The 22,620-nt window shown below is 36.7% G+C and overlaps 1 protein-coding gene across 1 annotated transcript; it reads right to left on the bottom strand.

The window, feature by feature from the left end:
* Positions 1 to 3,054: 3,054 nt before the first annotated feature.
* On the bottom strand, positions 3,055 to 4,215 carry LOC137644571 (uncharacterized). Its single transcript, XM_068377531.1, has one exon. It carries the CDS (start codon positions 4,213 to 4,215, stop codon positions 3,055 to 3,057), a length of 1,161 nt encoding a protein of 386 aa, XP_068233632.1.
* Between the last annotated feature and the right edge of the window lie 18,405 nt (positions 4,216 to 22,620).

Raw genomic sequence — 22,620 nt, 5'->3', positions numbered from 1 at the left:
TTAACTGCCACGCAAAAATTATGGGCATTACAAGAATGCCACACATACAACTTATTCGCATTACAAAAATATGACTATAAAATAAAATGGTGTATGATTAATTTTTCATTATCAAACGATATTCATGACAATATTACATAAGTATCATCAAGTTTGACGTTGTTTTCAAATACCGTTAATAAAAACTATCGTAGCAATGAATTGTCAACTTCGGAGATGGTGGAAAATATTAAATCTCAATCCAACAATATTCCACGCATCAAAAAACCAATAAAAACTCAAAATGAAAACCCAATATCTGCATGACTATGGTAGCATTGGCTTTATTGGAAGAGTGGTGTACACAACTGGACTACATTGTTCTGAAAATACTCACCAGAGCGAGAAACTGATGGAACTAATATTCATGGCAGCGAAGAGACTGAAATGTAATATTCCCGCTTCTGAGACTCAATAAGATTGAAATTATAACTCGATGAAGTTTTTCAATTAGTTTCCTTGTTGTGGCTGGATACGTAAAATATATATATATATACATATACATATATATATATATATATATATATATATATATATATATATATATATATATATATATATATATATATATATATACATAATGATATATAAATTCAATATGATAAATATTACAACATTTACATATCAATGTATCACATTCCGTAAAATAACTGTTTTGACTTCTCAGTAATCATAAATAAAAGCTCACACAACACCTATAACCACAATAGCACTTATAATAGCCTAATGCTAAAGAGCGCCATTACATAATTTATAACTCACTAAAGCTCACATATTATTATTGTTATTATTATTATTATTATTATTATTATTATTATTATTATTATTATTATTATTATTATTATCTTCATCACCTTTACTATTATCATTATTATTATTATTATTATCATTATTATAATTATTTCGCCCCACATCCTTCTATTACAGTCTTTTCAACTGGGTGGTTCCGGGTTGCATCCTGCCCCCTTACGAGTCCATCACTTTTCTTATTATGGGGCTACTTCAGCCTCTAGTTTTTCAAGATTCCTTTTCAGGGATCTTGGGATCGTGCCTAGTGCTCCTATGATTATGGGTACTATTTCCACTGGCATATCCCATATCATTCTTATTTCTATTTTCAGGTCTTGATATTTATTCATTTTTTCCTCTCTTTCTCTTCCACTCTGGAGTTCCATGGTACTGCGAACTCCGTGAGTGATACTTTCTTCTTAATTTTGTCTGGTCTGATACCATAGTCCCAGAGGATCTTTGCCTGTCGTTTTCTATCACTCACCCAGGTTGGTGCTCGTACTACTTATTACTGCAAGTTACCTGATGTTTCTTGCACAGGCTCCTGTGGAAAGCTTTTTCCACTGAATCCTGCCTCGTTTTGTACTGGTTCTGCGCATGTGCCGGACATTCGCTTGCTATGTATTGCACTTCCTACATGTGGGAGAGATATTATTTCCGTCTATCGTTCTTTGAACATAATTGGTTCTTAGGGCCTGATCTTGTGCCGCTGTTATTATTCCTTCAGTTCCTTATTGAGCTCTACCACTCAGTAGCCATTGCCACATGTCATCGCTGGCTACTTCTTTAGTCTGTCTCATGTATTGTCCGTGCATTGGTTTGTTGTGCCAGTCCTCTGTTCTGTTTGTCATTCTCCTGTCTCTGTATATTTCTGCGTCTTCGTCTACTTTTTTTTTGTCCTTCTTCCCATGCACTCTTGAGCCACTTGTCTTCACTGGTTTTCAGATATTGCCCCAGTGCTCTATTCTCGATGCTAACGCAGTCCTCTATAATTAGTAGTACTCTCCCTCCTTCCTTTCGTGTTATGTATAGTCTGTCCGTATTTGCTTTTGGGTGTAGCGCTTTGTGTATTGTCAAATGTTTCCTAGTTTTCTGGTCTATGCTGTGAAGTTCTGCCTTCGTCCATTCGACTATTCCTGAGCTATATCTGATTACTGGTATTACCCATGTGTTTATGGCTTTTATCATATTTCCGGCGTTGAGTTTTGACTTGAGTATCACCTTGAGTCTCTGCATAGATTCTTTCCTGATTGTGTCCTTCATCTCTTGGTGTTTTATATCCCCTCCTTCCATTATTCCCAGGTATTTGTATCCCATCTCATCTATGTGTTTGATGTTGCTCCCATCTGGTAGCTGTATCCCTTCAGTCCTTGTTACTTTGACCTTTTGTATGTTGACTAAGGCCCATTTTTTTATTCCAAACTCCATCCTGATGTCCCCAGATACTATCCTTACAGTCTGGACTAAGGTATCTATTTCCTTGATGCTTTTACCATACAGCTTGATGTCATCCATGAACATCAGATGGTTAATTCTGTTGCCTCTTTTCTTGAGTTGGTACCCAGCATCCATCTTCTGCAGTACTTTTGTCAAGGGAATCATGGCTACTCAAGAGTAGTGGGGACAGTGAGTCGCCCTGGAAGATTCCTCTCCTGATATCAACCTATGCTAGTTTCATTCCGGAGCTTGTAAGTACTGTATTCCAGTTGCACATTGTATTTTTGAGGAAGCTGATGGTGTTTTCCTCTGCCCATATATTTTCAGGCATTCTATTAGCCATGTGTGTGGTATCATGTCGAAGACTTTCTTATAGTCAATCCATACCATGCTCAGATTGGTTTTCCTTCTACTATTCTTCATTACCATTTTGTCTATCAGGAGCTGGTATTTAGTGCCCCTGAACTTCCTTCTGCAGCTTCTCTGTTGGTGGGGGGATGGTGTTTTTATACTCTAGGTAGTTGTATAGTCTTTCACTGATGATACCTGTTAGTAACTTCCACATTATTGGTATGCAAGTGATAGGCCTGTAGTGACTGGTTATATTCCCCTTACTCTAGTCTTTTTGTACTAAGGATGGTCTTCCTGTGGTCATCCATTTGGGTGCATGGAGATTTGAGATACAATGCTGGAGTTATACTGCTATACGTGGGTCTGGGGCCTTAAAGTTTTTGAGCCAGTATCCATGGACTTCATAAGGACCTGTGGCTTTCCAGTTTGGCATTTACTTTAGTTGGTGTCTAACTGTATCTGTCGTGATCTCTGTAAATCTTGTTTTATTCTTATTGTTTCTTTTTCCTTGATTTTCTGTAGCCATGATGTACGTTTGTTGTGTGATATCGGATTGTTCCATATGTTTTCCCAAAGTCTATTACTTGGTTCGGCTTTAGGGATTTCTTGGTGGTTGTCTTCCCCTCTTAGATGGCTGTATAGTCTTTTCTGGTTGGTTCCCAACAGTTTGTTCTGTTGGCATCCCTTATTCCTGTTGATGTACCGTTGGATCTTATGTGCTTTGGCCTTGAGCCTCTGTTTTACATCTTCTATTATGTTGTTTAGTCCCTTCGCTTGTATTTTGTACTTCTTGTTGAGTTCCTCCATTGTTTTCTTGCTTCTTAGCCTTTTTTTTTCCATCTCTTTCAGTTTACTCAAGTCAGATCTTATCACCATTATTTGCTTTTCCAGGTGCCTTTTCCAAGGAGGTTGCTGTTTTGGTTTCTGTTGGGTTGGTTGTGTAGGTGTTCGTATCACCATCAGTTCTGCTATTAATCTTGCTCCAGCATATGTCAAGTTATTTGTTTCTGTGACAGTGGTGGTGTGCATTACTCTCATTATTTCATTAACCTCACTTGTTTTCTCCCTTAATTTCTTGGTGTTGTGGGCTTTCTTGGATGGGATCTTTGTTCTCTCAGTATCTGGCTCCATCCATTGTCTAATCATTTGTACGCATTCCATCCTCTCTGTTACTTCATCGGTGTTTCTTTGTGTGTCGTGGTTTGATATCTCATCATCCCTGTTGTCTTCTGTGGCATCGTCTCTCAGTTTGTCTTCTTGTAATTCGTTGTGTGTAATTTCCCTTTCCAGTTCCTCTTTTTCTGTTGAGGAGAGCCAATTCTTTTTCTTTATGTTCCTTCCTGATGTTGACCAACCTTCTAATATACCCTCTTTCCTTCGGGTTGCTTTTGATGTAGCATCTCCATATTTCCTTATTTTCTTCTCTTGTTCATTTCTTCCTCTGGTTTTCTTCTGTATCTCCAGTCTCTGACTATTGGTTTCTCTCATTGTGGTGGTCAGTTGCTGAATGACGACCTCCAAGTACCTGAGCCTCTTCCCAGTCAACTGGGTTGAATACCTGGCTGCCAGACAAAGCTCCTCTATTGCCAGAGGTTCCATTTACATCGATATAGTTTAATCTTTCGTTTCTTTCCATCATTGCTGAGTTTTGCTATTTAACCCATAGCTGGACCATACCACATCCGGGATAGGTACTCATTTACAGCTGAGTAGACTGAGGAAATTATGGTAAAGATCCTTTGCCATGGGATCAACGCCGAGGAGAGCGGTCACCCATCCAATGACTAACCAGCCCCAATGTTACTTAACCAGATGGGAAAACAGTATGCTATAAGCCCACGAGCTCCAACAAGGAAAAATAGCCCAGTGAGGGTAGGAAATAAGGAAATAAATAAACTACAAGAGAAGTAATGAGCAATTGATATTATGTAAAATATGATGATATGATGCTCACAATAGTGCACAAGATTTATCAGTTATTTTTCTCATGGTATAGAGTATGGCATATCATATATTCGTTCACAATAGAATACATAGTGTACTCCCAATAGAATGCATAATGTACTTATAATAGATTACATAGTGTACTCCCAGCATAATACAAAGGGTACTCTCAATACAATACATAATGCACTCATTCACACAAACACAATTGTAATATATATATATATATATATATATATATATATATATATATATATATATATATATATATATATATGTATATATATATATATATATATGTATATATATGTGTGTATGCATGTGTGTGTCTATTACAGCCACGAAAAGGAAAAGTTAAAAGGCTTTATTGTACTTTCGTGATTTCGTAATATCATCAGACTTACCATGACGTCACCAGTGAAGTATTTTAACTTTTCCTTTCGTGGCTTTAATAGATACTTATGCTCACACCACGTGTTGCTGTCGTGACTTCTACACATAATACATACACACACACTTATGTATGTATATATATATATATATATATATATATATATATATATATATATATATATATATATATATATATATAATGCATATGATATACAGTATGTGTATAAATTTATGTATGTGTATGAATGTTTACTAAATACACATCTTTGCCCATGTACTTATAATAAGGGCACATTTTAAAGATAAATTTCTGAATGACCTCTCGAACAAATAAAACCTTACAAACATAGGATATAAATAATCTATTTGCTTAACGTGAATTGAATTCGTTGGGATTTATGTCGGGATAAAACAATATTTTCCTTCTCTTCCGCTTTTTGTGAAAGGCTCGCATTCCTTTTTACTGAAAACAACCGAGGGAGGACGCCGAAAAAGATTTTCGTTTTTGGTTTTTAGTTCAAGTTATTGTTCTAAAAATTATAGTAAAGGAAGAATAATGTTTGTCTGTATGATGTTTTAGGGGATATGATACCTCACGTCAAGAAATGGAAGAGGGTGGAAAAAGATTTCCATTCTGATTAAATGAATCATTTTATCGAAATATTTATTAGAATCCATACAATTACAGAAAAATGAAAATTATAGCTTTATATAGTTGTGATAAATTTAATTGGAACTTGATATCACAGGGGTTGGTAACACTGTCTCGGTTTGTAAACACGCATAGTATGAGCTCTCTATACAATGAGTTTTTGTGCAAGTTCTAGCGATACTACACCTTTCACCGTGCTATATAAGTTACAGTAAGACTCAGTGACCATTTTAGTAACAACAGTGTGTATATAGGACTTTTATACTAGTCTGTGGTTAAGATATAAAAACTCATACCCCGTGGCATACCCACTCGGTCGGCGGCGCCTCAGTTCGCGCATGCGCAGTGTATGTGTGAGGTGGAAGGGCTGCTGCTTCACCAAAAATGGCTTACTCCGGTCCAGCCTCTGTTTCTGAGGTTGAAAATGATCTTCACCTGTCTGATGCTGAGGATGTAGATATGACTCATTGGCCAATACTCACACATTCTCCTCCTCACAAGCCCTCCAGTACTGTTGCTAATACCCCCATGAAGCGCCCAGTGGATTATGGGTCAGATACTAGCAGTGCTCCACAGTCTCCTGCTGCTAAAACATCCAAGTGTCATGAGTCTTTCACTAGACTAAAGAGTGATGTCACTCTGCCTCACCCCCCTACACGACATGCTTCCTCTGCTACCCCAGCTTTTGCTCCCCGTGATGAGTATGCTAGGTTGGTCTTCAAAGAAAATTTGAGCACTGACACTAAACTACGATGGCTCACTGAAGTAAAAAAAACCTTCAATCTTGATAAGGAGCTGGCAGAGGTGAAGATGTCTGCTATCACATCTAAGTTTGTATATATCGCAAGGAGTCGTGAGGATATCATTGGCAGGGTGAAGGGTGGTGAATTTCTGTCCATACGCCTAGATATTCAAGATTCAATAGACAGACCCCGTAAGTATTTAACTTATCTTATTACTCGTTACCCTATTGAAGCAGACCCTAACCTTGCTAAGGAACTGCCTGGTGTATACAGTGCACGAAGATTTCTTCAAAATGGGAACCCTATTAATCGCATTGTCATCACATGGAGTCTACTAGAACCACCACCATCTGTCTATGAGTTTTCCTTCCTCCCTTGCCTCCCTCCTTGTGAATTACGCAGGATGAAGGATGATCAGCCCAACTGTTTCAACTGCTGGGGTACTGGCCATATCTCCCGATATTGCTCTGCCTCACCTAAGTGTGCCTGGTGTGCTGCAGCCCATTCCACACGCACCTGTCCATACCGTAAACCTGTTACTGATGCTTCCACCTCATTGTCAGAATCATCATCAACTCCAGAGACTGTGCATTGGAAATGCCCTCGTTGTGGTGAAGCAGGAGTTAATGTTTGGCATGGATGTTCCAAACGGTCGCGCGCTGCCACGCAGTCACTTCCACTGACGACACCACCACCACCACCACCACAACCAGTGTCAACCGTCTCATCATACTCTCCTGAATCAGCTGAAATTTCAAAACTTCGTAAGGCTGTTGCTGCCTTGGAATCGCACTGTACAGCACTAACAACACGTTTTGATGCTATTGATGCACGCTTCGATAGCTTGATCGTTCAACAGGCTACCACTGCAAGTAACCTCGATACACTGGTCAAGGCACAACAAGTTCTTATAACCTCTGTTGCTTCACTTACTGAGAAGCTAGACACTGTTGCCTCTTGTCTTGAAAGGGTCAGTGGCCTCCTGCCTGCTCAGCCTCCTCCACTTGGTGCACCATCTAACAGTGCTGCTTCTACGGTACATGCTCGACCTGTCTCTCGCAGTGTTAAGGGTAAACTTCGCTAGACTCATGCAACTACATGTCCTTTCATGGAATGCCCTTGGAATTAGACAATACTCCAGACTGACTGCACTCAGGACATATGTTTATCGCCATCACCCACAAGTAATATTTATTCAAGAAGCCTTCCCTGGCGGTGCTCAGCCTGGTGATGAAGCTCCAAAACTTTCTGGTTATGTTTCATATGTACATCATGTCAGGAATGGTCTTATTACTTACATCCACTCTACTCTCCCTCATCAACTCCTTCGCTCATCAGCAGATATTAACATGACCTTTCAACTTTTTCAGGTTAAGATAGGTGATGGTCATATTCGATTATGCAATGTCTACTCTGCCCCTGGCCTAATTAACCTCTCAGCACTTCCTACACCTACAAACCTTGGCATGATCTACATGGGGGATTTCAATGCCAGACACCCAGATCTAGGTGATGTCTCTCCGATTCCCAACCGCAGTGGAGTTCCTCTGCTCAACTACATCCGTCGTTACCATTTAACCCGTTGGGATACAGGTGGTGCCACACACATCCGGGGGGGCACTCTTGATCATATCCTTACATCTGGGCTTGTAGCATCACATGTCTCCTGTCATTCTGTTCCCTCGCTCTTTTCTGACCATGTTGCCTTATGTCTACAGTACGCAATACAGACTCATCCAAGTGACCCCTATCATCGTACCCGCATCACCATTCCACCCAAGTACTGCCCAACATATATTTCATACATCTCCTCTGTCCTACCTACCTTTGATAAACACTCTCCAGAACACCTGTATAATTCTTTGGTAAAAGCTACCCATGACTTCTATCAACTATATATCGCCAGACCTCACATCAAAAGTCATCTTGTTGCCCATGCTTGGACCTTGGATCAACGCATTATGCAAGCAGAGAGAGTTGCGGCCGATGCTGGCCTTGCCTTTCAGACACAACCGACACCTAATCATCTACTTCAATATCAGCAGGCGAGGGATGATTTAGTTGCTCTCCAGAAGTGTGTCTACACTGAGTCGTGGTATAAATACACTGACCTAATTAACCACCAGACTAGCGTTGGGACCATGTGGCATCTCATTAAAAGGACTGTCAAGAAAAAAACCATACGTGCACTTCATCACAGTCCACAAGCATATGCCCAGGATCTCATCACTACTTGGTCAACCCAGTCACGGTCCAGTAATCTCCCTGTACAAATCCAAGAAGCACTCTCTTCCCAGAGCAATTTACGCAACCTTCGTCTGATGGCTGCATTGTTGGAATCGGACGAGGAGGACAAAGAGCTGATCACCGAGGATGAGCTGCGACGTGCTGTTATGGGAAATAAAAATTCTGCTCCTGGAGATGATGGCCTCACTTATCAAGTGCTTCGTCTTCTCCAGAAGGTTCCTGGAAATCCTCTTTTACAATTGTATAATCTTTGCTACCAACTTGGATATGTACCTGCTGCCTGGATCATTAGCACAATTATTCCTATCCCAAAGCCTGGAACTGATAAATACCGGCCTATCTCCCTCACCTCATGTTTTAGTAAAGTGTTTGAGCGTATATTACTAACCAGACTAATGTACCGGTTACAAGAAAAACTTTCTCCCCATTTGTATGGCTTTCTTCCACAGAGGAGTACTCATCACTGTTTAGCTGAACTCTACTCCCGATTGTCCTCCAACAGTGTAGTTGCCTTCCTTGACCTCAAAAGTGCTTTTGATATAGCCAACCGGGACATAATTCTTGATCAGCTTGTCGAATTTGGTGTCAGAGGAAACCTTCTGAAGTGGATAAACGGTTATCTCAGTAACAGAAAATCGCGTGTTTTCTTCAAAGGTGCATGTAGCTCCTATGAAAATTTTGAGCTTGGCACACCTCAGGGCGGTGTATTGAGCCCATTTCTTTTTAATATACTTATGCACCGTGTACTGTCTCTCCTCCCTGCTATCCCTGGAACCACTGTAACCTGCTATGCTGATGATGTCTGCATCCACTCCACTACCCCTCGAGACCTTCAACGTGTCCTTCAAGACTTCTACAGGTCCTGTACCTCCTGTGGCCTCATACTCTCCCCAGAAAAAAGCAGAATCTTCTCTGCGCGGAATCTCCGAGACCTGCCAGTGTTCACTATGGGTGGGAATATTATACCTCACTGCACACAGTATACATATCTAGGTGCACCAGTCAGGATCACCCCTGCTATACCCGCACGACAACGAATCCATCCCATGGTGAAAGACCTTCTTGATCGACTGGAGCCTCGCTTCACTCCCATCAAGTGGCTTGCGACCAGGGCCACAGGTATATCTATCCCCGTGGCTAAAACCCTCTATATCCTCTTTCTGAGGTCAGTTGTTGACTATTTATCTCCTGCTTTAATTCAATTACCCAGACAGGCATTACAACCACTAGAACTGTTCCAAAATAGGGTAATGAGGTTTATCCTAGGTTGCCCTCCTTCCACTCGGATAGTCAACATGCAGACCGAACTCATGTTACCTCCATTAATAGAGAGAATTTATGCCAATGTAACTTTGTTTTCTGTTAAATGTCTACACTCTCCACAATTTACTCCAAACTTCTCTGCTGTCCTCAGAGCATCACTTGACGAAGATGCACCAAGACCTCAACTCCGGCCAGGGGGCCATAACCTAGTTAGGACAGTATGTGAAAATCTTCGACACCTTGATATTGCTGTACCTGAGCAAGCTGTCATCCAAGATTTGCCACCATGGTGGGTTCCTATTCCTGCTGTCACTTTCACACCAACCTCTAAAGATGCCCATACCAGTCTACAGAAACAGCTGGTTTTGGAAACAATATCCAATCTGTCAATTTCAGTTCCTGCAGGACACCACATCTACGTTGACGGCTCGGTACAGGCAGATGGAAGTGCAGCATGTGCTATGTTCTCCCAAACTTTAGAACCTCCTGAGGGTGGGTGGCATGGTCGCAGGCTGCCAAACTCATCCAGTTCCACTTATTGCGAACTTCAAGGTATATGGGATGCAGTAACTCTACTTGTTAGAAGAAATGTGAATGGATTGGTGATCTGCGACTCCAAATCTGCACTCCAGGCACTGACATCTTCTAGGCCCAGCTGTGGTCGTGTTGTGCGAGACATACTGTGTCAACTCGCTGCTGCTTACAATGCCTCGCTTGTCGTGTCCTTCATGTGGATGCCCTCCCATATTGGGCTTGCTGGGAATGACATGGTGGATAGTCTTGCTAAAGCGGCCTGCACACTGGACCTTGATGACAGAAATGATGAGCCCTCACTTCGCTGCCTTAAACATAGAATATTTTCAGCAGCTTTTGCTTGTACAGTACAGCGCAGGGATGCAGAGAGGGGCACTAGTGTTTCCATACAACATCACGATAACTTTCTGCATAGCCGTCACAAGTACCGGCGTCGTGGACTCATGGTGCGTAGGCATAATGTCGTAAGTGCCAGGATAAGGTTGGGATATCGTCCTGTGTGGCAGGTTGGACAGACACTAGATATACCACACTACACCTCATGTAAACTGTGTAACCTTGCTAATGCCAATAACCTTGAACACTACTGTCTTCATTGCCCCACTGTCAGGAATCTGTTACCTCAAGGACAAAATTTACTTCAAACCTGTCAATATTTACTCAAAGATGACCACCTAGATGTAATTTTCACTCGTCATCCACACTTTGGTGGCTGCTAAACTGTCTGCTGCAGTTGTTGTGATAATGGAATACGAACTCATATATATTATTTTTGTGAATGATATACTGATGATTCAATGCTGTAAATTTTTTTTTTTTTTTTTTGTTTTTTTTTTTACTCGTCATCCACACTTTGGTGGCTGCTAAACTGTCTGTTGCAGTTGTTGTGAGAATGAATACGAACTCATATATGTTATTTTTGTGAATGATATACTGATGATTCAATGCTGTATTTTTTTTTTTCTTCCTTGTAATTTCTGATATACTGTATGTAACCTTGTTTGACGACGTTGGTCGTAATGAATTTATTAAATAATCGTAAGTGCCAGGATGAGGGTGGGATATCGTCCTGTGTGGCAGGTTGGACAGACACCAGATATACCACACTACACCTCATGTAAACTCTGTAACCTTGCTAATGCCAATAACCTTAAACACTATTGCCTTCATTGCCCTACTGTCAGGAATCTGTTACCTCAAGGACAAAAATTTATTTCAAACCTGTCAATAGTTACTCAAAGAGGACCACCTAGACGTAATTTTGACTCGTCATCCACACTTTGGTGGCTGCTAAACTGTCTGCTGCAGTTGTTGTGATAATGGAGTACAAACTCATATATGTTATTATTGTAACTGATACACTGATGATTCAATGCTGTAATTTTTCTTTTTATGTTGATTTTTGATGTACTGTATGTAATTGCCAATATGTACCTTTGTTTGACGTCTTTGGGCGTAATAAATTTATTAAATAAATAATTGATATCACAGCCTTTGATGAAATTTTCAAGAATATTGTTGAAATTATTACAAATATTAGAATAATGAAAATTCAAATTTTAATAAAATTGCGACTGTCATCATGGTCGTCGTTGTCGTCGTCGTTGTTGTTGTCGTTGTCATTGTTATTATCATTAATAAAATTATCAAAATTACATTTGGCACGAAGCAAAATTCTATCAAAATCGTATATTTTAAAATAGCATTAACGTTCAGAGGAATGCACTAATTACTTCAAATGAGTTGTCAATGCAACCACAAATGCAAATCATTAGGACATTTTCAGAATCGATCTGCACATATCAATAGTCAGTATATTACATTTTAAGTGTGAATAAGACATCAACATGAGCAAGACAAAACTGTGCTAAGGGAAAAATGATGGACAGAGATGCATGAAATGTTCTGATGCTTGTTCGATGAGGTTACGATCGAGAATTAGATCTGAATACGACAGATAAAAACCTTCTTTTTTTAAATCCAGGTAATAATCGAAACGTTTATTATCCTGAAGTACAACAAATAACGATTATAAATCATCTTAATCTCTTGAGATAAATCGAGTCCCATTGAAGTGTAACCAAATAACAATCGCGTATAATGCATATCTTTTTTAATTAATGGTTGTTTTTAAATCATTTGCTAATCATATCATACTCATTCAAGTTTCTCTTTGTCTACATTGAGAAAAAAACAATCTATGTTGTGACGTTTTAGTAATAATAATAATAATAATAATAAAAACCATCATCATCATCATTATCATCTCCCCCTACGCCTATTGACGCAAAGGAGAGAGCTCTTGCAAAGAGAGAGTTTTAATGATGTAAACCAGTAAATGGTGAAAATTATTAGAACTTTGCATGGGTATAAACAATACAAGTAAAAACTCAGAAGAGTCAGAAACGAAAATTTAATAGAAACAGATATTCGACAATTCAGCCAAAAGCAATTGTTTCCTATGCTAGAGATTTTAGTTTTTAGGCGATTGTTTTGTGAGCATTCTATATTTTCTTATTTCATGAAAGCCCTCATCTTAGTATAAAAAAAGACTTTACCTCCCATAAAAAAACGAAGAAGAAGTCACATCCATTTCATTTACAAAATGCCAAACTTCCTTCAGGCAGTATAAGACAAGGGTTGGTTGGAAAACTCTTACCTGTACTTTATAAAAAAGTTATAATATCCTTTTCAAAATGATGCAGGAGAGTTGGGTCAGAGTATCAATATAAAAGGGAACATAGATCAATATAAAATGGAAGGTATATACTACAGCTACTAATAATGATGAATATAATTCTTATCTCAAAAGGGAATAAATATATTCCTTTGGCAAATCTGTTCTTGAATTTCTATTTCCCATTTTATGTATTTTTTTTTCCTAAAATAGTGTCTTTCTTCATTGCTCTTCGTATGATAATTATACTGAATATCGAAGATGTCAACTTTCATTTGAATAGTTGGCATCCCATTGAAAAGGTCCGAAACTTTCTCTAAAACCAGCTGATGATTTTGACATAAATTTCTTCCCCGAAATCCTTTCAAAGTTCTAAACTTACTTTATCCCTACTTTCTTCGTCTGTTTTTGTCTGTACTGACAAAGTTTTGGAAGGACTACTTAATATTTTCACGCTCTCAAGTCAACGCAATTCCATAGTATAAACTGCTTTGTACGTCAGCCTTATGCCAAATTATTGGAAATATTTAATCCCCATATTTGAATTTACTCGGCAATGCATTTAGAAAAGTCAGTAGAGAAAAACAAAAATGTAATCAGGATGTCAGCAAAGTATCCTGATTTTTTTTTTATTTATAAAATTCGAACATTTCCAGTTAAAAAGAATGACTTAACAAAAGAAAAATGTTTAATTAGATTTCACCTCATAATTGTGCTGGCATAATTTTAATGTACATTTTTCTTACCTCACCCAGGACCCTGATCTTACCTATTTTACAACATACTTCGTTTGAAATGTTACGTAGTTCCTTAATGTATCTATATACAAAAAATTCTACCTTATGATTCTGTTCTGGCCTTTTAGATGTTTGTCTAGCAATCATCTCCAGTTTCCCAACGTCCATTTGTATAATATATTCTCGTATTTATCATCTATATCGTACAATTGTCTGGAAGGCAAAGTGCTATATTACATGCTTTGAATTTACATTATATCTTCTATACCTCAAGTCATTTCATATCTCGTTTCATATTCTCTTATCATTTACATTCACTTATTTTGTACCAAATTACTTCGACGTTATATATTTTATATTACATATATTTCTTAAATAAGTTATTTGAATTCACTTCTTTTCCAACCAAAATATCTCACATCACAAGTCTTAAACGCCTAATATGATATAGAATTCAAGACTTCTGGAGGACTTGGCTTGATATTTAGGAGATCTGTGAGTCTTATGCGATGAGAAAGTCTAACGTAACACTTTGGTGAATAAGAAACTTCTTAATAATAGAAAAATATATGTAAATTCGAATAAATATTTTCCCGTAACCGGGTAGATAACTTGATGGATTGGGTGGAAAATTCACTTGAGTGCCTCCACAAATTAGGGCATAGTCTTATGGTTGCAACTTCCTCCTTGAATCAAAAGCTTTTTTAAAGTCCTCATTTATTCGAAGGGGAAACACATACAACGAAAATTCAATAACAGCTAGAGACAATCAAGCGATAATATACAAATTTTTCAGGATAGCCAGAAGTGAAAAAGAAAAAAAAATGCGGCAACTTGAACGATTTCACCTATGAATTGTTTTATCTACTGCCAACAAAGAGAACGTTAAAGATAATGAATGCATATCAATTCAGAGTAATGTTAAAATATGGGTTCCAATTAGCATAAAACATTTACCCCCTTTTTATATCAGGAAAATGGTTATACATAATTAGCCGATATTTTTTGAACTGTAAAACCCCGGCCAAGTAGATACCTACTCTCTCTCTCTCTCTCTCTCTCTCTCTCTCTCTCTCTCTCTCTCTCTCTCTCTCTCTCTCTCTCTCTCGTTAAAAAAAAAGATATATTCCCAATAGGGATTTTAAATTTTTGAAATTCTACTATGGTTCTATCCTGTGCTACGCAAAGACCGACAGGACAATCCTGATGTCAAAAAAAAAAAAAAAAAAAAAAAAAAAAAAAAAAAAAAAAAAATCATGAAAAACAAGAGCAAAGTAAACTCATGAAGATAAGATTCTTCGTTTCCTCCGAGCGAAAACATTTTAAGAATCAAGAAAATGGAAGGACGGTTATGTAAACAAGTTTAATACATAACATTTCTTTGATTGTGTATGGTTACTACTAACGATTAAAGAAGATCAGCAAGCAAACATAACGCTCTCATAAAAAAAAAGTATTAGTTCGCTTTCCAAAAGGTAAAACCGTTCGTTTTCTCACCAAACCTTCTTTAGTTTCCTCTCAGTTATTTGTAAAATCTTACTATTAGTATTTCTAATGCTTTTGGCAATGGGACGCCACCATGACCCCCGAAATTGCGAGGATTTGTTTACTCTCAGAGGACTCATCCTAATACAACTCGTTCATAGTACGAAAACTTAAGCAAAAAGGTAAACATAAAAAAACGAGCTTTGTACCTAAAAGAGCATAGTATAACTTCATGAAGTTACTGAATCCAAATATCTGAACCGTCCGCCGGTCATTTTATTATAAAAAAATAGTAGGCGCATAGTTGAATACAGTTATATTGATATACACGCACACACAAAACATACATACACACACACACACACACACACACACACATATATATATATATATATATATATATATATATATATATATATATATATATATATATATATATATATGTATATATATATATATACATATATATATATATATATATATATATATATATATATATATATATATATATATATATATATACATATATACAGTATATTATATATGTGAATATATATGTGTGTATGGATGAATCCATTGTGGAATAAAACTTCAAAAGCATTAGCAGCTTCATATAACCACACAGAAAGCTCATTAGCATCACACTGAACCCCCTAAATTGCACCATTCACAACTAACTTGCAGGTACCCAAGTTCTTTATCGATATCTTTTCCAAAGAATCTCAAACTTTTATGAAACCTACCTCACCTCTTACCTACTAGAACTTCGGAATTATACATTATTTTGTTTCTAAAAAAGTTCATTTGACCATCACACCTCATAATACTCTAATCCACCCATTTATGCACTACATTTTTACTACTTATCAATATCTCCACATTGCTTTCCTATTCAAATCTTAAAGCAAATGTACTACAAATAATTTTCATCTCACCAACTTCAACTGAATTATCCATTCATACATTATCACCTTGGCTTTCACGGGCAACTCAAGTCTCTAAGCAATCTTCAGCAAAAATTCCGAGACCTTTCTGGCTTCTCTTATTCCATGAAATAGTTTTTTTTTTCAATTTTGCTAACATTCATTTTACTTTTAGTTCAATTACACGACAATAGAATGTGTCCTTGTCTTCATCATTCATGTTTCACAAGATTTTTTGTCTTTAAAACTATTGTTGCACCGATTTCTATGAGGTTTCTTCTCACGAATCGTTTCAAGACTTCATTTCATCTATTTTTTCTAAGCTGTGCTACATGTTATAAATAATCTCTTGAGGGAAGATTAATACTATTTCTTTGGAGCTCATATAATTACAGTGACATAAGTAATACTAGTAATATCTATATTTACTATTATTATAATCAAAATATTACTATGTAATTGCTTAACCATGTCTATATCAATACGTAAATGAATTATGACTTCTATGGAACGTACTACAATATGATGTACTTTTATGATAATGCGAGAAAAATCTATTGAGACGTAGGAAATCTAGAAGGTTCTAGAAAGATAAAAATAATGGATACGTTGAAGTTAAAAAGGAAGTGACGTCATTTAAGATGGGTCTTGATTTCGAAAATATATTACGTCTTAGTAAAAAAAATAGTTTTTTGTGAAAGTGTTTTTATCAAGTGAATAAGAATAATTTTATCAATATCCTATAGAATTGTGTAAACGTAAAGTTCTATTATTACAAAGATCCTTATGAGAGCATTTTGGGAAGGAGGTTTTATGATGAATCACGTGACAAAGCCATATAATACGTACTTCAACATGCTTCGGAATGTAGATTCAAAATTAAGCTTATGTATGTAATACCTGCTTGTTGTCGCTTTATCTGCAGTGTGATTTTTTTTTTTTTTTTTTTTGGGTAAAAATTGTATACTCTTTAAAAATAAGGAATTTATAGCTTTGTAAGCCATCTGTATTATCTAATCTTTTGACCCTTTTTGTATAACTCGGCTACCACCTAGCATCTGGTCATTATTACTCGTAAAACTAATTAACTCATTGACCTGCAAAAATTCTAAGTTACAGCATTTCAGATAATAGATTATCCAGATTGATTTTAAGAACTTTTAAAACTACTAAATCTAACACTACAGAAAAGGTCTAGGTTGCCTGCTATGCATAGGCATACGAGCCAGGGGGGGCTAGCAGGGCTGCAGCCCCCAAGATTTGGGCAGACCCAAATTTTTCACCCAAAGAAGCCAATGCAGCAGGACTATTATTATTATTATTATTATTATTATTATTATTATTATTATTATTATTATTATTATTACTAGCCAAGCTACAACCCTAGTTGGAAAAGCAACATGCTGTAAGCCAAAGGGCTCCAATAGGGAAAAATAGCCCAGTGAGGAAAGGAAATAAGGAAAAAAATAAATGATGAGAATAAATTAACAATAAATCCTTCTAAAAACAGTTACAGCGTCAATACAGATATGTCCTATATAAACTATTACCAACATCAAAAACAAATATGTCATATATAAACTATAAAAAGACTCATGTCAGCCTGGTCAACAAAAAAGCATTTGCTCCAACTTTGAACTTTTGAAGTTCTACTGATTCAACTACCCGATTAGGAAAATCATTCCACAACTTGGTAACAGTTGGAATAAAACTTCTAGAGTACTGCGTAGTATTGAACCTCATGATGGAGAAGGCCTGGCTATTAGAATTAACTGCCTGCCTAGTATTACGAACAGGATGGAATTGTCCAGGGAGATCTGAATGTAAAGGATGGTCAGAGTTATGAAAAATCTTAGGCAACATGCATAATGAACTAATTGAACGACGGTGCCAGAGATTAATATCTAGATCAGGAATAAGAAATTTTAATAGACCGTAAGTTTCTGTCCAACAAATTAAGATGAGAATCAGCAGCTGAACACCAGACAGGAGAACAATACTCAAAACAAGGTAGAATGAAAGAATTAAAAAACTTTTTCAGAATAGATGATCACCGAAAATCTTGTAAGATTTTCTCAATAGGCTAATTTTTTGTGCAATTGAAGAAGACACAGACCTAATGTGTTTCTCAAAAGTAAATTTTCTGTCGAGAATCACACCTAAAAGTCATACAAATTTAAAGAAACATTATCAATACCGAGATCCAGATGTTGAGGAGCCACCGTCATTGACCTACTTACAATCATACTTTGAGTTTTGTTAGGATTCAACTTCATACCCCATAATTTGCACCATGCACTAATTTTAGCTAAATCTCTATTAAGGGATTCACCTACCCCAGATCTACATTCAGGGGATGGAATTGGGGCAAAGAGAGTAGCATCATCTGCATAAACAACAAGCCTGTTTTCTAGGTCAAACCACATGTCATGTGCATATAGTAAGAAAAGTAATGGGTCAAGAAAACTACCCTGTGGAACACCGGATATCACATTCCTATACTCACTATGGTGCCCATCAACAACAACTTTGGGATCTATTCACCAGTCAGACAGCGAATGCTAAACCCAATTCTTCAGTCCCAAGAGGAAAAGGGTCTCGTACACTTATGCGGCTATGTCGAACTTTTATTAGACTTTGAAGAGAGATTTATGCTATATTACCTATTATCATCATTCTTAATAGCATGTAGCCTCAAAGAATTTTAATCATATTAAGTTTTGAAAGAAACCCCCAATGACGCTGCGTTATAATTACTTTCTGGTTTCTATATTTGATGAAAAAAATCTTACTTTTACATCTATTTCTTATAAACAAGTGCTGAGTGTATCAGGCCATTTATCCTTGTAGCCTCGATTAGTTAGTCGCCATAAAGTCTTGGGGAGCTAAACTTCTTTCGAGCTTTCATACGTAATCATTTCTAAATACTGTATTTTGCAACACCAATTCAACGATTACGAGGTAGTCAAACACCAACAGAAATTGGACTACTCGCTGGCTCGGTCTTTACCTTTGCGAAGAATGCAAACAGTCGTAAACGAACATTGAGTCACTTCGAGTTACTAGTGAAATATGTATCCGAGTCAATACAACCCTTGTACCTTCTTGAACGTGATTTGGCATATGCAGCCTGAACCAAACCCCCAACCCGCTCTCTCTCTCTCTCTCTCTCTCTCTCTCTCTCTCTCTCTCTCTCTCTGATTTATGTATCTGAGTCGATACACCCTTGTACCATCCTGAACGTGGTTTAGCATATGCAGCCGGAAACACCTCTCTCTCTCTCTCTCTCTCTCTCTCTCTCTCTCTCTCTCTCTCTCTCTCTCTCTCTCTCTCTCTCTCTAGGTACACTTAGTTAAAATACAATACCCTACTATGAAAAATATGACTGTTTAGATAGAAAAACTGTTTGGGAAATTTAATGTAAATATCAACTAGATAATTCTACATTTGAAACGAATTTTTGTAATTTGGATATGTATGATAAAAGACAGATACCTTTAATGAGAGAGAGAGAGAGAGAGAGAGAGAGAGAGAGAGAGAGAGAGAGAGAGAGAGAGAGAGAGAGAGAGATGGATGAGATAAGGTTTTACTAGTCAAATAATTCTAGAACATTTTGCTCTTTGAACAAAATCAACATCTCTCTCTCTCTCTCTCTCTCTCTCTCTCTCTCTCTCTCTCTCTCTCTCTCTCTCTCTCTCTCTCTCTCTCTCTCTCCTTTCCCAATTGGGAATAGTCAAATAACTGGGATAAAATATCCTAATCTAGTTTATTAGGGGTATAATGCGTTTCTGGAATTGCGCACTATTTCTAAATCCCTGACGTGAGCTGAAAATAGAATCTGTAACTCTATGAAAAAGAAAGATTATTGTGAATTCCCTCTCTCCGCATCGAGAAATGAGCTCTCTCCTTCTTAGCCAGTGCACTTACTAGAAATCAAACTTAAATCTTAAAAACTATTTCATTTTTCTAATAATATGAAGTTAGGAACAATACCAAACATGAAATATGATTTGGTTAACAATTAGAAGTCCACATATCTCTTGCCACGGGATAATCATAATACTGTATCCTTTTCCATAGTCATTTCATGTTTAAGGTACCATCATTCAGATCTATGATTCTTTTTATGGGAAGAGGAAATTATCATACCTGTACATAAGAGATTGGAATTACGTTTTGGTGCAACTTATGCTAATCTTTTGGTTTTATAATTGAATTTCATGAAATTTTATCCACCTAGTCTTATTGTCGTACACATAAGTGACTCCGTGCATTATATTATATATTATGCCTTTTTAGTTCATAGAGAGAGAGAGAGAGAGAGAGAGAGAGAGAGAGAGAGAGAGAGAGAGAGAGAGAGAGAGAGAAAGAGAGAGAGATGCTTTTTAGTTATTCCTCAATCATTTTCAAAAGCATGGAAAAATAGTGACACTGACTACCTTCAGTGTAACAGCCACCCTATTCCCTTTTGCCAATAATATTGAAAAAAAAAAATGTTCTCTAAGATTTAAAATCCTATGAGAATGTGGTTTAATTTCAATATCACTTCGAGATCTCGATCAGCAAAATTTCAAGATGTGTTTTGTGGTATTGAATTTTATATTACGTTAAATGTTAAAATTTCTATCACATCAATAGATTATTTTATGTCTTTGATGAATATGATAATAGACGTAAAGTTTAAATCTGAGATATAGCCTAGAGAATTTACATAAAAACGTGTTTAAGCATTATAAATCTGTTTTAAGTTGAAGCTTTAACCTACTTTTATAATAAATCCCCGAAACATATTCGTCTTGAAGTACTGTCAATAGGCATTCTAAAGTTTTGCCAAGTTTAATTCTTGATCGGAATATTGATTTTAACACATCCAACAAAGCAAAATCTAAGTACTAAATTATAAACAGCAGACTATAACAAATATATATTAAGAAAATATATGTAAGTATGAATGGATATTTATACTTGAAGTCAATTAAGAAACAAATGTACTTTATATAACCTTATCTGTATATATGGCACTAGAAATTCTGTATCGGTGTTGATGTCGTATACATGACCAACGTTATATCTAACTTGGTTGAAGTACGATATTCACCGGGGATATTAATAGGCTAAATTTCGTATTAAGTCAAAATGAAAATTAAATTTATTAGAAAGAAAAACCAGATGTAAAAAAATGACCATATACTCTGAAAATTATATAATTGTGTGAGAGGATCCCAGATATCAGGTAAGTAAGCATATTCATATATAACAATTTTGTTTTGTTTGTTAAATAAAGTAATAATTTTGTAATCATCGCAGAGTCAACGCATCTCTACCTTCACAGTTCCCCTAGCCATCATCAATGCTATTACTATATCAATTATACGACGCTGTGATAGGAAATGACATAAATTGCCTCGAGAATAACGGTAATGGTGATGGGTCATAACGAAGTTTTGTCATCGGGAACATTGGAGAATTTACCGTAATTGCTCTTGAAACTTTAGGAGTCGGTAATTGTTCGACATGACTTCCTTACACGCAGCTAAGTAGTCGATCGTTGCTCTATTTCCAACTTCTACGAAAACACATGCACAATAGTTTCACAGTCTGTTCGTCAAACAAATACATGTATATATATATATATATATATATATATATATATATATATATATATATATATATATATATATATATATATATATATATATATATATATATATATATATATATGTGTGTGTGTGTGTGTGTGTGTGTGTGTGTGTGTGTCTGCAATTACATGTATATAACATTGAACATATGGCTTGTAACATCTTACACAACATTTAATTTTAATCTATACTTTGTTGCTTTTAACTTGTTCTGCCGACAGCTGTTTCAGCCACTAACTTAAGGCTGGCTTTCTTCAGGCACTAAACAATGGAAATTATCTCCAATATAAAATCAAATACAATAGAAATGGAAATATAAAATCTAAATATCCGTGAAGATAGATTTTAAATTGAAAATCTTAAAAAGAAATTTTCAAAACTGAAAATAATTTTCCACGTGGCTCCAGCATATCACAAGGCCAATAAAAAAGTCACTTCTCCAGCTACCTCATTGGAGGCCCTGTGCAGCTAATACTAGGAGAAATTTACCAACTCTTTCTTGTGTCTGTCTTTCACTGTATGGTATTGTATTGTTCTTTCCTCATTCTGTTTTCTTTTTGTTTCGCACTCTGCTCCCTTATCTCTTCTTGTTCACTCGTAAGTTCTCGTTCACAAACCCTGAATTTCTATTGGCTGTCCTTCAACTGACTTTTGTCTGCCCTGTCCATCCAATCAAGTCTCCGTACCACCAAAGAATCCTTTTCCATCCGCTTCCTTAGAACCCTTAATTTTCACTGGCTGTACTACAATCCACTTTTTCTCCGACT

Source organism: Palaemon carinicauda, chromosome 7 (genome assembly GCF_036898095.1).
Source record: "Palaemon carinicauda isolate YSFRI2023 chromosome 7, ASM3689809v2, whole genome shotgun sequence".
Taxonomy (NCBI): domain Eukaryota; kingdom Metazoa; phylum Arthropoda; class Malacostraca; order Decapoda; family Palaemonidae; genus Palaemon; species Palaemon carinicauda.
The sequence above is the reverse complement of the archived record's forward strand: the minus strand, read 5'-3'. Positions and strand labels throughout refer to the sequence as shown.

Excerpts from the sequence above, each read along its gene's own strand:
- LOC137644571 (XM_068377531.1), bottom strand. The coding sequence starts at position 4,215 with ATGGAACCTCTGGCAATAGAGGAGCTTTGTCTGGCAGCCAGGTATTCA.